The following is a 13423-nucleotide window of genomic DNA, read 5'->3' as shown; positions in this document are numbered from 1 at the left end:
CCCCCGCCATGCCGCGCCGCGCCGCCGCCTTGCCCGTACCTCGATCTGGAGCCGTCGCCGTCGGACTCGGAGGACTCGGAGAGCCTGGGCGGCGCATCTCTGGGTGGCCTGGAGCCCTGGTGGTTCGCCGACTTCCCCTACCCGTATGCCGAGCGCCTGGGCCCGCCGCCCGGCCGCTACTGGTCGGTCGACAAGCTCGGTGGCTGGCGCGCCGGCAGCTGGGACTATCTGCCCCCGCGCAGCGGCCCGGCCGCCTGGCATTGCCGCCACTGCGCCAGCCTGGAGCTGCTGCCGCCACCGCGCCATCTCAGCTGCTCACACGACGGCCTGGACGGCGGCTGGTGGGCGCCGCCGCCGCCACCCTGGGCCGCAGGGCCGCCTCCCCGGCGCCGGGCCCGCTGCGGGTGTCCAAGGCCGCATCCGCACCGTCCACGGGCCTCGCACCGTGCGCCCGCCGCCGCCCCCCCGCACCACCACCGGCACCGGCACCGGCGCGCCGCCGCGGGCTGGGACTTCCCACCACCCGCCCCCACCTCGCGGTCGCTGGAGGACCTCAGCTCGTGTCCCCGCGTCGCCCCCGCGCGCCGGCTCACCGGGCCCTCGCGCCACGCGCGCCGCTGCCCACATGCCGCGCACTGGGGGCCGCCGCTGCCCACCGGGTCCCACCGGAGACACCGGGGCGGGGAGCTGGGCACCCGCAGGGGCTCGGCGCACTTCTCCAGCCTGGAGTCCGAAGTATGACGGGGCCCGGGACCCCCTGCGCCCCCTCGGTCAGCGCAGGCCACGGCCCGAGGGGGCGCGCGTAGTGGACCGGACCCGCCGGGGTTGGCACCGAAGAAGACACAGAACTGGCCGGACCCCGCCTGGAGCAGCGTCCTGAGTGAGGCCCTTCCTCGGGGGAAACCTTCGCCAGCCGGAGGGGACTTGGTCCCCGAAACTTACCCAGTAGAGGGCGTGGGGGCGGGGGTCTCGGAGCCCACCGGACTTTTTTTAAACCCGACAAGGGCTTTTTAACGTCGCCAGATGGGGCGGGAGGTGGGGAGGGTCACGCCACGCCCGCGCCCCACCCCCACGCCCGGGGCCGTGGTCCCCACATCACTGTGCAGCTCCCCGGCCCCAGTCACGCCTCCGGGGAAGCCCGTTTTTAACCTTTCATCCATCGGGACTCAAAACTGTGACACGCGTTCGCCAAACTGTGACCCCAGACCTCGGCCCCGCCACACGGAAGCCCCTGACCCCAGACTGTGACTTCCGACCCCTAAAATGGTCATCCGACCCCAGACTGTGACCCTGGACCCCAAACTGTGACCCGACCCCCAGACTGTGCCCTGACCAGACCGTGACATCCCTTCCCCTCCTCCACCCTCAATCGCTAGCCCCTACTTGGACCTAGGACACGCCCCCAACAGAAGCCCCACCTTCTCCGCTGTGACCCAGCCTCCCTCTGGTCCAGACTCCTGGGCCTGGCCCAGGTCTTTCCTCCCCAACAGCTCCTGGTTCCCCAACCACATTCTCCCCAGATTCTTCAGTGATGACCCTCCAGGCCCCCAAAAGTCTCCTCTTCCTGGGTCCCCAGCCGGGTCTGGGACTGGGTGGTGGAGGGCGGGGTCTGGGCATCCACACTTCACCACCAACCTCCCTTCCCACCCTCCTGTTCCACATTGCAGTGTTTGGAATAAACGACGTTTTTAATGCCGCCTCTGAGCGTGAGCTCCGTTTCTACCAGCCACAGGTTTTGTGAAGGAAAAAGCACCGGCGGAAGTCCCACAGAGGGAAAGGGCAGAAGAGAGGGGCTGAACCAAGAAAGCGACAGATCTAGAGGGGCCACTAGAAGAGAGGGACAGAGAGAGAGAGAGAGTATAGAGTGTATAGGGACCCAGAGAGAGGTAGGACAGAGGCCCAAAAAGAGACAGAGACGATGGGGGGATCCAGAGAGGGAACAGGGACCCAAAAAAGAGAAGTTTACTGAGACTCAGCGTGGGGGACTGGGATCCAGAAAAGGGCGGCAGAGAGACCCAGACAGGGAGACAAGAGACCCAGAGAAGAGGGGAACAGAAGACCCAAAAAAAGAGGCTGATAGACTCAGGGGGGAATGGAATCGAGAGAGAGGGAGGGGGACAGAGACCCCGGGAGAAGGGGTACACAGACCCAGAGAAAGAGGGAACAAAGATACAAAGATGTTGATAGAGATTCAGAGAGAGGGGGGACAGAGACTCAGAGAGGGAAACAGACCCAGAGAGTCGGGGCACAGGGACTCAGAGAGGGGGGACAGAGATTCAGGGGGACAGAGACCCAGAGAGAGGGGAGACAGAGACTCAGAGAGGGGGGACAGGGACCCAGAGAGGAAGAATCCGAGAAGGGGGTGTTTAGGAGGGGGGGAGTGGGGGGCCAAGGAGGTTGCTGTCCTCTTTAAGTACCCCGCCCCCTGTTCCTCGCTATGCTTCTGCAGAGTAATAGAGACTGTGGGTACAAAATGTTTTCAGATCAAATCGTGGGGCTACAGGCGGCAAGGATTTGCTAAAATTCTCAGAACCCTGCCCATGCAAGCCGGAGAGAGCGGCCCTGATGTCTCCCCAGGCTGCGCGCACGGCGAGGATTGCCATTACTCTCGCCAAAGAGAATCTATTGCTGACACTTCATTATGCCAATTAAGCCAAGCTTAATTGCGGGTGGGTAATAAAGCCAGCGGAGCTGCCTGCAGAGGGGAGGGCTTTCAGATGAAGGGCGCGCACACCCGGGTGGTGCCATAGCTAAGCGCAAGGTTGCTCCCCAAAAGGTGGGTAGTTCCAACCCACAAGTCGCCCTGCGGGAGAAAGACGTGGCAGTCGGCTTCCAGAACATTACGGCCTGGAAACGCTCTGGAGTCGTTCTACCCTGTCCTTTGGAGTCTCTCGGAAGCGGAATCTGAGTCTCGTTTGGACCTTGGCTACAGCGTGAGCGCCTGCTTAGACTAGTGACTACCCCTAGGGGATAGATTCAACCGATTAACTTAGAATATCTTGTCTACACGGAAGGATTTTGAAATAAATTAAAGCTATCATAACAGAGAAGGAGAGAAGAAAACTGGCTTTATGGGTCCTCAGGGAGGAGGAAACCAGTTTTCTTGCCAGCCAGTAAGTGCACGTATTTGCATAACATGAATAATTAATGAGGTGGAAAGAAAGCTTTGGGGATCAAAGGAGGAAGAGGGAGTTGCGGCTCAGAACTCCTCCAGGCGATGGAGAAGCCGACTGCTAATAAGACTACAATTCCCAGGAGGCCGTGCCACTGCCTACCGCCTCCGAGCGCTGCAAAGTCACTCGGGAGTTGTAGTTTCTCCAAGTCCGCCAGCTCCCGCCTGTGACGCTATCACCTTAGCGGGCCTTAGCCTTCCCCCGCTCCCTGATTGGTCAAGCTGGGAGATTTCCCGGGCAACCGCGAGGCGGGGCAATCATCCGGAAAGCATAATCCGGAAGTGACGCTCTAGCTCCGCGTCGGCAAGCCAGAGGGTTCGAAGATGGCGGCGCGCAAGGGTCGGAGGCTCACGTGTGAAAGCGAGGAACCCATGGAGGCGGATTTTGGGGGCGACGACGGGGCCAAGGGCCCGACGCAGGTCTATCTGCCTGGCCGGGGACCGCCGCTGCGCGAGGGGGAAGAGCTAGTCATGGACGAAGAAGCCTACGTGTTGTACCACCGAGCGCAGACAGGTAGGGCTGCGATCCCGGACGCCTGGGTCCTGCGGAAAGTGGCAGCTGGGATTTGGGGTCTTGAGGGAGCTGGCCCAAATGCTTTAACATGAGCTGCTACGTGGTTTTAAAAACTTGACAGCTAAGAGAGGGTCATGCTTGGTAAAGGAGCAGGTAGGTTTTCGAGAAAGAGAAAGATCCTCAACCACGTGGATTGACATGGTGACTGCAGCAATGGGCTCAGCATAGCAACGATGGGAGGATGGCGCAGGGCAGGGCAGGGCAGGGCACGGTTTGCTCCAGTGGTACAAGGGGGAGCTGTGTGTCTGAACCGAATTGTCGGCACCTGACAACAAGAGAAGGGGAGTTTTAAGTTTGTGCAGTCCGATCCAAACTTTTCTCCTCTTTCCTCCCCCAGGTGCCCCCTGCCTTAGCTTCGACATAATCCGTGACCACCTTGGAGACAACCGGACGGAGCTGCCCCTTTCCCTTTACCTGTTTGCTGGAACCCAGGCCGAGAGAGCCCAGAGCAACAGGTAAGTGAGACCTGAGGCTGCCCCAGCAACAGGAGTCTCAGGATCCAGAAAGTTAGAGCTCCCTGCTTCTGCCTCCCTTAGCCACGTTGACGTTCAGTCCCTCTGCCCCGCTTTTCTCCCAGACTGATGGTCTTACGCATGCACAATCTGCATGGGACGAAGCCCCCACCCTCTGAAGGCAGCGATGAAGATGAGGAGGAGGAAGATGAAGAGGACGAAGAAGAGAGGAAACCCCAGCTGGAGCTGGCCATGGTACCCCACTATGGTGGCATCAACAGAGTCCGGGTACAGACAATCCCCTGACCCTGCTCTCTATCCTCCGGGCTCCCTGTCCTGTGTCAGTGCCTGCCCTGTCACCTCCCCATGACCTCTCCTGCCGATTGCCGACTCACAAGGACCCTACAGGATCAAGTAGAACTGCCCTGTAGCCTGTAAAGTTTATGGGAATCAGTGGTTATGTCTTTCTCCCACAGAGAGGCTACCTCTTTCATTCCCATTGCAGTGTTTTCAACCCATAGCGACCCACCTCCAGGTTTCCGAGGCTGTAAACCAAAATAAGAGGCGACTTCTGGACTTTTCTCCATCAAAGCCACTGGTGGATTCAAACCGCCAGCAGTGTGTGGTCTTGGGGCTAACAGTGCACCTCACTACAGACGGCGTCACCAGGGCGGGCCTGTTCAGCTTATTGTTGTTGTTGTTGTTGTTGATTGCCGTTGAGTCGCGCACAACTCATAGCGACCCTGTGAACAAAAGGCCTGAAGCCTTTCTGTAACTGTCGTCATTTATCAAAGTTCGTAGTTTCTAGAGGTATGTTGTTTAGGAAGTCTGTGAGCATCCTGGGGGCCACTGTAGGCTCACCATTGGCTGCTAACCGGAAGGTCCCTTGGGAAGGGGAGGCTGTCTCCTCAATTCTCTTGGGTATAGTTCCAGTCTGATACAGGTGAGGTTGCTGTGGACAAGTTGGTATCAGCTTGACCGTGACAGTGATGTGAACAGTTCACACTCTATTGCTAAACTAAAAATTGATGGTTTGAGCACCCTCTCCGTGGTCCCCTAGAAAATGGACTTGGCGGTCAGCTTCTTTGGAGACTGTAGCTAAGAAAACCCACTGGGGCCGTTCTTCTCTGCAATTTATAGGACTGGTGTGGTCGGGGATCGACTGGACAGCAATTAAGACAGCATGGACCATTTTTAAACTACAGAGATTTTTTTTTTTTAAATTTTTATTTCATTATTTTTTTTGTGTGTACCATCAAATTTGATCTGACAGGTACAGGAGGAGATGACTTCTCCTTCTCCAGCAGAGCATCTGGTGGATTCTAACCACATACCTCTGGAAACTATGGAAATTTTTTAAAAAAATCTTCTTTCTTTTTAGATATAAGATACTAAGAATTCTAACACTTAGCCGTGTGACAGACACGAGGCTGTCCTCACATCTGCCACACAGGTAATGACGTCACAGACAGTGCTTGGGACAATCCGGGTTGTGGTATGACATGTCTCCTCCTGTGTCATTCCTCCTCATCTCCAGTAGACGGTGGAATGGTGTCTGTATTTCCTAACGGTGGTGTCTCCTGACTGGGTTGATGTGAGAGGGAAAATTTCCTAACGGTGGTGTCTCCTGACTGGGTTGATGTGAGAGGGAAATACGTCACCAGCAGGTAGGGCCGCACCTGGCCCATAGTTCTGCATGAATACAACACACAGGGACGGGACACACGAAAATCTTGCAGACTGAGGGTACTGTTTGCCAGAGGCCGCCTGGAAGTCAGTAACTGAACACAGTTTTGGGGGAGAAGTTTACAGGCAGGAGGAAACAGAAGTGTGGAGGCGGTGGGCTGAGAGTTTGGTGTGTGTACCTGGCTTCAAGGAAAGGTGAGGAGTTGGCCCGTGTGTCTGGACCAGAATGGATGATGGAGAGAGAGGTGAGGTTTCAAAGACTCAAAGGAGGCCGACTGTTCAGTTCTGGTAGGCTGTCATAAGGTTGTGGGATTTTTCATTGGAAGAAATTGGGGACCATTGGAAAGTTTAGAACTTGGAAGGGTCAGAACATGGCATGGCTGGTGTTTTGTGTGTGTTTGTTTTGTGTTTTGGGTTGGGTTTTTTTGTTGTGTTTTTTTTTTTTTTGTGAGAAAAAATTTTATTTAGAATTAGCCAGCTGGACTCAGTGTTGATGATCCCAATTTTGTTGGCATCATCCAAAGCATCATAGCCAGGAGCTAGGAGAACACAGGCCTTCTTCTCTCCATCAGGCCTGATCAAAGTGTTGACCTTGGCCACATCAGTGTCACAGAGCTTCTTTACAGCTTGTTTGATTTGGTGCTTGTTGGCCTTGACATCCACAGTGAACACAAGTGTGTTGTTATCTTCTGTCTTCTTCATGGCTGACTCAGTGGTCGGGAAATTTGATGATGGCAGAGTGGTCAAGCTTGTTTCTCCTGGGGGCGCTCTTCTGGGGGTATTTGGGCTGCCTTCGGAGTCTCAGCCTCTCAGGCTGCCAGAAGGTGGGTGACATGTGGATCTTCTGGTTTTTGTTGTTGTTGGTTTTGGTTTTGGTTTTTTTTTTGGCTGTGGATGCCCTTCAGGACGCAGCCTTGGTCTTTAATGCCTTTGCTTTGGCTTCAGTTTTGGGGGGGGGGGGCAGGGGCTTCCTTCTTCACTTTTGGCGCCATCTTCGTAGAAAAGATGACTGGTGTTTTAAAACCCACAGTGATGGCATCTGACAGCAAGGCGGCAAGGGCAGCAAGATGGAACCAGTGAGGGGGCAGGGACAGGAATTTGGGGCTCTGCCTCACTAGTGTGGGTGGCACGGCACCCTGGCTGATGTGCTGGACTCCAGGGGCTTGAGGGGGCCCTGGTGGCATTATCCATAGGAGGTTGATCTGCTTACCCCGAAGGTGGTTCAGATCTGCTGGTGGCCCTTCCCTGGAAAGGTAGACCGTCTCCTCCCATGTGATCTGCAGCCTCGAAAAACCTGGTGAAGGTCAGCAATGAGCCTGTTCTGACTCATCAGTGAGAGAAAAAGTACTAAAGGTTTGAAGTTCGAATCTACCCCGTAGTGCCACAGAAGAGAGAGTTACTACCCTGCTTCTGTGAAGCTTGTTAGCTGCTGTCTCAGTTGCTTCATGCTGCTGCCACAGACGGCACAGGTGGGTGACTTTATCAAACAGAGATTTATTCTGTGTTTCAAGCCAACTCATTGCCGTCAAGTCTGACCCAACGCATAACTGACCCCTCAGTGGGTTTTCAGAGGATGTAAATAGCATGGGAGGATGTTGTCCATATTTCTTTTCTTCAAGCTGCTTGTGGATTTGAACCGCATGCCTTTGGGTTAGCAGTGCAACCCCTTACCCACTAGACTGTCAGAACTAGGAAGTCCAGGTTCAGGGGAGGTTCTGGAGGGAAGCCCTGGTTCCTGCAGCAGCTGCAGACGTGGCATCTTTGGAGACCTCCCCGAGTCCTGGTCCTCTCCGGTGCCAGGGAACGTAGCGATTTTGACCACTGCTGATGTTCTTTCTATTTCACGGGAGAGAAGTGCTCCAGGCCACACTCTCGACACTCCTCCATCAGATCAGGGCTGCCGAGGGATTAGGGGGGTAGCGTTCCGTCCTTAATCCTCTTGCGGCTATTTGTCTTACCAGATCACGGGGATCATTACGCGGCTTCTGCGTTATACACACTTGGTTCTGGTGGGGACACAGTTCTGCCCGGGAGCGGGGCGGTCCACTCGGTTCTGACTCGTCCCCACCCTCTGTGTTCAGAGTGGGATTGCTCAGCGGGTTTTCATGACCGTGCGCCCGAAGCGGTTTGTTCTCCAGGCCTGTCCTCTGAGCAGCCTCTGGCTGGGCTAGAACCACCAACCTTGAGGCTGGTGGTAAAGTGCTTAGCTGTGCCCCCAGCCTGTGAACCACAGTTCTCTTTTTTTCTTAAAGGAAATTTAATACGTGAGCTTATTTGTTTGCCGCATATAGAAAGTTCTGTTTCTGACTGCATTCAGATTTGGAGGTAGAAGCTCTCAGACAGGACAGCCTCCGTCTCTTGGCAGGCTGCTCCTGGCGTTTTTCTTTGGCTTCCTTCATTCTCTTGGCCAAAAGCTCCTTGTTCTTCTTAGCGCGCTGTTTCTTCAGCGAAAGGGCGCTTGTGCTGCAGGACGCGTGGAGTAACAAGACGCCGGATCTTGGGCGTTTTGGTCCCCACTTTCTTGCCACCTTTGTTCAGTGGCTTCCTCAACAACATAGTGACAGACATCATCTTCCTAAGAAAAACTAAAGAGTTTGTGAATTCTGCTGCCTGTATTGGGCCCCAGGCCACAAGGCACAGTGGTAGAGTCAGTCCCGGGATCCCCGTCGCCCCTTTCTTCACAATAACCACGTTGAGAAGACTCAGGCACCCACAGTGCCACACCAGGCACATTGGCGCTCCCTCTCTCCAGTTCTCTCTGGTCTGTAACAAGAGTGTCCCTCACTAAGCAGAAAGTTAACTTGGCCGTGGGTTATTGGGTCAAGGGGAAACCGTGCTTGTCATTTCTACCACTGATCCCCGACCATGTATCACTTCCACTCACCACCAAGAAAGCAGCGACTTCCGTGGCCATTTGCTTCTCCTAAAATGTATGAAGTGTGCGTTTATCGTCTACTGAGTTTTTGGCAGCGATTGGTGGGGAAGGAGGTGTCCAGCATCACGGTGAAGCGAGAACAGTTCTTGTGATACGCTGGGCTGCACGCACCTGACAGCAGTCTTGAGGGTGGGAACGAAGAATGTTAGTATCGTGAACGTACAAAGTGGGGAGATGGGAAACACGGGCGGCCATCAGGGACCACGAGGCTAGTTTTGGTTGTCCAGGTTTTGAACAAGGCGTGCCTAGGTGCCACAGATGGCTAAGTACTTGACTCTGAACCCAAGTGGTCAGCAGTTCAAGTCCACCTGGCAGCGCCTCAGGACCTTGGCCTGGGCCCCTCCCTGAAAACCTGTGAGCAGTTCTGCACGTGGGCTTCCCAGAGCCAGAATCAAGGCAACAAGTATCTTGCCTTGAGTTCCCTGGTGGTGCAGGCAGTTGATGTTCGTGCACTTGGCTGATAGCTGCAAAGTTGGAAGTTCTGGCCTACCCAGAGCTGGCTGAGAGAAAGGCCTCAGGAACCCCACGGAGCTCAGCCCTGGTAGGGGTCATCAGCAGCCAAAGGTTTGACTTTTAAAGAGCTGGTGTGATGGGAGTCCACAGCGGAGGAGGGAGGCTCAGGCTCAGCGGTTCTGGAAAGTTCTCGGGCTGAGATGCTCTCCTGGGTGATGAACACACACAGGAGTGGAGAATTGCAGGGCTGGAGCCCGGGGACCCTTCCCCAGGTAAAAGGTCACAGAGACACCCGCCTCGGGGTGGGGTCACCAGTGCTCGTCCTGTAGGGCTTTTCCCCCGGAGCTTTGTGGGGCCCTGGCCGGGCTGTGGGGTGCTGATCCCTGTTCCTCACAGGTGACCTGGCTGGCAGAGGAGCCCGTGGCGGCCGTGTGGTCCGAGAAGGGCCAGGTGGAGGTGTACGCGCTGCGACGGCTGCTGCAGGTGGTGGACGACGAGCAGGCCCTGGCCACCTTCCTGCGGGACGAGCAGGCCCGTGTGAAGCCTGTCTTCTCCTTCTCCGGCCACATGGGCGAGGGCTTTGCCCTCGACTGGTCCCCTCGGGTGCCTGGTGAGTCCCGGGGCTGCCTGGGGTCCCAGGGTGGGGGTGAGCCAGGGCCAGGGACGAGCTAAGACTCCCTCCTCCCCCCAGGCCGCCTGCTGACTGGCGACTGTCAGAAAAACATCCACCTCTGGATGCCCCAGGACGGCGGCACCTGGCAGGTGGACCAGCGGCCGTTCGCGGGCCACACGCGATCCGTGGAGGACCTGCAGTGGTCACCCACCGAGGACACGGTGAGGGGCTGGCCCTGGGGCTGGGGTGGGTCTGAGGGGGGGCCGCCTCCCGGAGCCCCCGGTTTCTGGGTAGGATGGGGTGGGGTCCTCCATCACTAACACACACACACACCCCCACCAGGTGTTCGCCTCCTGCTCGGCCGACGCCTCCATCCGCATCTGGGACATCCGGGCGGCCCCCAGCAAGGCCTGCATGCTCACCACGGCGGCTGCCCACTGCGGGGACGTCAACGTCATCAGCTGGAGCCGCCGGGAGCCCTTCCTGCTCAGCGGCGGCGACGACGGGGCCCTCAAGATCTGGGACCTGCGGCAGTTCAAGGTGTGCCCCAGCGCCGGGGTCCTCTGGGCCCGCATTCACCCCCTGAGAGAGTCCAGCCACCTTCCGGGACAGATGAGAGAACTAACTAATTGGTGTGGCTGCCATAGGGGGCCCCTCTGAGGAGTTGACAAGGTGGGCAGGGCCACGGGGCGACTGAGACTACAGTTCCCAGCCGCCTCTGCGTGAGGAGTGGTGCCCGCTGTTACAGGCCTCGGGCACCGAGGCTTCTGGGAGTTGTAGTTTCTGGTAGTGGTTTCAGAGCCAGCAGAGAATTGGGATTCCTGTCGTGAGAGCAAAACTGAGGCACGTAATGGACAGTGGGGCAGGGGTGGTGGCCGCTGGAGCCAGGAGGTGACAGGAGCGCTGAGAGGCACCCGAGCCCCGCTGCTGGGGGGTAGGTTCCGACTGGCAGCAGCCCTGCGGGTTCCCAGGGTTGTGATCCTGATGGAAAGGGGGCCCCGTCCTCCTCCTGCGGGGGCGCAGGTGGGTTCACAGGAGCATCCAGTGCTTAGCCTGCTGCACCACCAGGCCTTCCAGAAACACTCCATATCCTGCCTCCTTTGGACAAAGCCTTGTGTCTCCCGGTGGGCCCGGGGCCGCCATGGCGGGATCTCATTTTTTTTTTTTTTTTTTTTTCCATTTCAATGGGTTTGATCCATCAGCCTCAGGAAGGAGTCAAAATCCTGCAACCCCTGCTTGCTTCAGTTTGTTTGTTTTCTGTATTTAAGCTGGAATGTAGAGAGGAGATGTCTGTGTCTGGCTAGGTTCCAGAGGAGTTAATAGAGCTGCACTCCCAAAGAAACTTCCCTTCGCAGCAGGGGCCTCTGTTGTTAGGGGTGCTGATGGGGCCCCCCCTTCATAGAGTCAGCCAGGAAAGTGCTAGAAAATTCTACAACGTTCGATGAGTCATTGGTTGGAACCACCTCAGTGGGACCTGACTTCTAGGAAGAGGCACCCCCAGGTCGAAGCTGGGCTAGGAGGAATGACCTTTCCCAGCAGCCTCTGGGGCAGGACCCTCATTTCCACCTGCGTGGTGACCTGTCCTTTGTAGCGTGACTTTGTGGGGATTTCTGGGTGGGGTCCTGCTGCCGGCACGGTCTCCCCAACTGTCTGACCTTCTCCCCGCAGGATGGCACCCCAGTGGCCACCTTCAAGCAGCACATAGCCCCCATCACCTCTGTCGAGTGGCACCCCCAGGATGGTGGTGTCTTCGCGGCCTCGGGGGCGGACAACCAGATCACACAGTGGGACCTGGCCGTGGAGCGGGACCCCGCCGCAGGCGAGGCAGAGACGGACCCCGGGCTGGCCGACCTCCCGCAGCAGCTGCTGTTCGTGCATCAGGGCGAGACGGACCTCAAGGAGCTGCACTGGCACCCGCAGTGCCCCGGCCTCCTGATCAGCACCGCGCTGTCCGGCTTCACCGTCTTCCGCACGATCAGCGTCTGAGGCCGGCTTCCCTGCGGGCCTGCAGCCGGCCTGGCCACCACAGTAGATGGCCTTGGTTGGACCCACGCTTGGTCCAATATCCCATCTCACCGAAGAATTTGGTTTGGACAATGGCACTGCAGAACCACTTGGTTCCACCCAGCAACACCCCTGTCCAGTGGGCCCACCTGTGGAGGAACGGCTGGGCTGGGTCACCCCCGGGGGGCTCCCCACTGGTTTGCTGTGACACCTGGCTCGGCCCGGACATCTCTGCCCAGCTTGCTGCTGGCTTCCCCGGGACTTGATGGCCTGACCGGTTCAGAGGTGTGTGTGTCTCACATGTTGTGACTTTGCCCTTTGCCTTCAGTGAGGGGTCACTCCTCCCTCCCTGAGGACGCTGCTGTGGGGTGCAGGGCTCCTGGGGGCAGTAAAGGACTGAATGAGAGGCTGCTTCCTCAACCCTAGGGGCAGGGGCCCCGGCTGCGGCCCCCAGGGAGGACCTGGCTCGGCCTCAGCTCCCTGCTTGCTTGTCCAGTTGTGCCTTCTCTTAATACCACTTCAGGAGCTCGCTCGGGGCGTCGGGTCCCCACTCCCCAGTGCCGCCTCTGCCTGCCGTCGAGTCAGCCCTAGTCACCAAGGCCCAGGACACTGTCCTTACTCGGCTGTCAGGAGGGGCCAGGGTTTGGAAAAGACGGTTCAGAAAGAGGTGGAGACCCCACGATTGACACTGTGACTGTAACAGTGGACCAGGTTCACATCTGTTTTATAAGGTCGCTGCGGGTGGTTGACTCAGTGGCACCACACGATAAAATAAACAACCATCTGCTTGGCGTGTATTGGTTTAAAATACTGGCTGCTATCCTGAAGGTTAGCAGTTCAAACCCACCAGCTCCTCCATGGGAGAATGAGAGGTGGTGTGCCGTTACGAAGATTTAGGCTTGGAGAGGGGCTCACAGGGCAGTTTCTGCTCGATGGGGCCGCTGTGAGCCGCAGGTGACTCCCCCGCAGTGGGCTTGAGTTTCGGGGGTTTTTCCTTTTTTAATCTTGACCCAAGCAGTTTGCCAGGGAGCCAGCTGCCAGCCCTTCTTTAACCCCTTATCTTGTCCTGACCTCTTCTGTGCCCCAACCTGCCCCTGCTCTTTCTGTGCCCTCTAATTAGGGCCCCGTCTTCCTCTGCTCCACCTGTGTCCCCCCACCTCTGTGGCTCTGTCCCCCAGCGGCTTGTCCCTGCCCCCCCACCACGTGTCTGCCACAGCTCCTTCCCGGCCTGGGCTGGAGCCCAGCACCCGCCTGGCCAGCCTCCCTGGCTCCCCCCTCTGCGGATGAGCTGGCCCCACCCCCTGTCCCCCTGCATCCCGGCCTCTGATCCGCCTTGGGCTGAGGTTGGACGCGACACACAGACCCTGGGCGCCCACAGACAGGCCTCCCTCCACCCCATCTGACGAGCCCCCGGCGGAGGGCATGGGGGTGGGCCGCCCCACCAGGTACGTGATGCACCCACGGGGGTCCTGGGCCACCCCACCCCTCCTGTCCGGCTTTTCCAGTCCTTGCAGTCCCCAGAGGAGATGCCCCT

At 57.8% G+C, this 13423-nt stretch overlaps 2 protein-coding genes across 2 annotated transcripts in view; both read left to right on the top strand.

The window, feature by feature from the left end:
- GRIN2D (glutamate receptor, ionotropic, N-methyl D-aspartate 2D) overlaps window positions 1-741 on the top strand; it is a gene marked incomplete at its 5' end in the record, with an annotated part of 68711 nt that extends 67970 nt beyond the window's left edge. The window contains one exon of the mRNA XM_006897334.1: window positions 1-741. Within this exon, the coding sequence (XP_006897396.1) occupies window positions 1-741 (741 nt within the window).
- Window positions 742-3478: 2737 nt separating this feature from the next.
- GRWD1 (glutamate-rich WD repeat containing 1) lies at window positions 3479-11874 on the top strand. The gene is made up of 7 exons (XM_006897261.1): window positions 3479-3686; window positions 4084-4201; window positions 4324-4486; window positions 9669-9882; window positions 9964-10106; window positions 10228-10425; window positions 11554-11874. The coding sequence occupies exons 1-7, from the start codon at window positions 3497-3499 to the stop codon at window positions 11869-11871; spliced, it is 1344 nt and encodes a 447-aa protein (XP_006897323.1). The 5' UTR covers window positions 3479-3496; the 3' UTR covers window positions 11872-11874.
- Window positions 11875-13423: the final 1549 nt, after the last annotated feature.

The sequence above is a fragment of the Elephantulus edwardii genome, unplaced genomic scaffold, assembly GCF_000299155.1.
Source record: "Elephantulus edwardii isolate Elephantulus edwardi_28Jun2011 unplaced genomic scaffold, EleEdw1.0 scaffold00208, whole genome shotgun sequence".
NCBI lineage: Eukaryota > Metazoa > Chordata > Mammalia > Macroscelidea > Macroscelididae > Elephantulus > Elephantulus edwardii.
The sequence above is the reverse complement of the archived record's forward strand: the minus strand, read 5'-3'. Positions and strand labels throughout refer to the sequence as shown.

What these genes read in the sequence shown, in the direction of transcription:
- GRWD1 (XM_006897261.1), top strand. Translation starts at nt 3,497, where the DNA reads ATGGCGGCGCGCAAGGGTCGGAGGCTCACGTGTGAAAGCGAGGAACCC. An exon ending in GAGAGAGCCCAGAGCAACAG is followed by an intron (nt 4,202 to 4,323) that starts GTAAGTGAGACC and finishes CTTTTCTCCCAG; the next exon opens with ACTGATGGTCTTACGCATGC. An exon ending in GTGGCATCAACAGAGTCCGG is followed by an intron (nt 4,487 to 9,668) that starts GTACAGACAATC and finishes TGTTCCTCACAG; the next exon opens with GTGACCTGGCTGGCAGAGGA.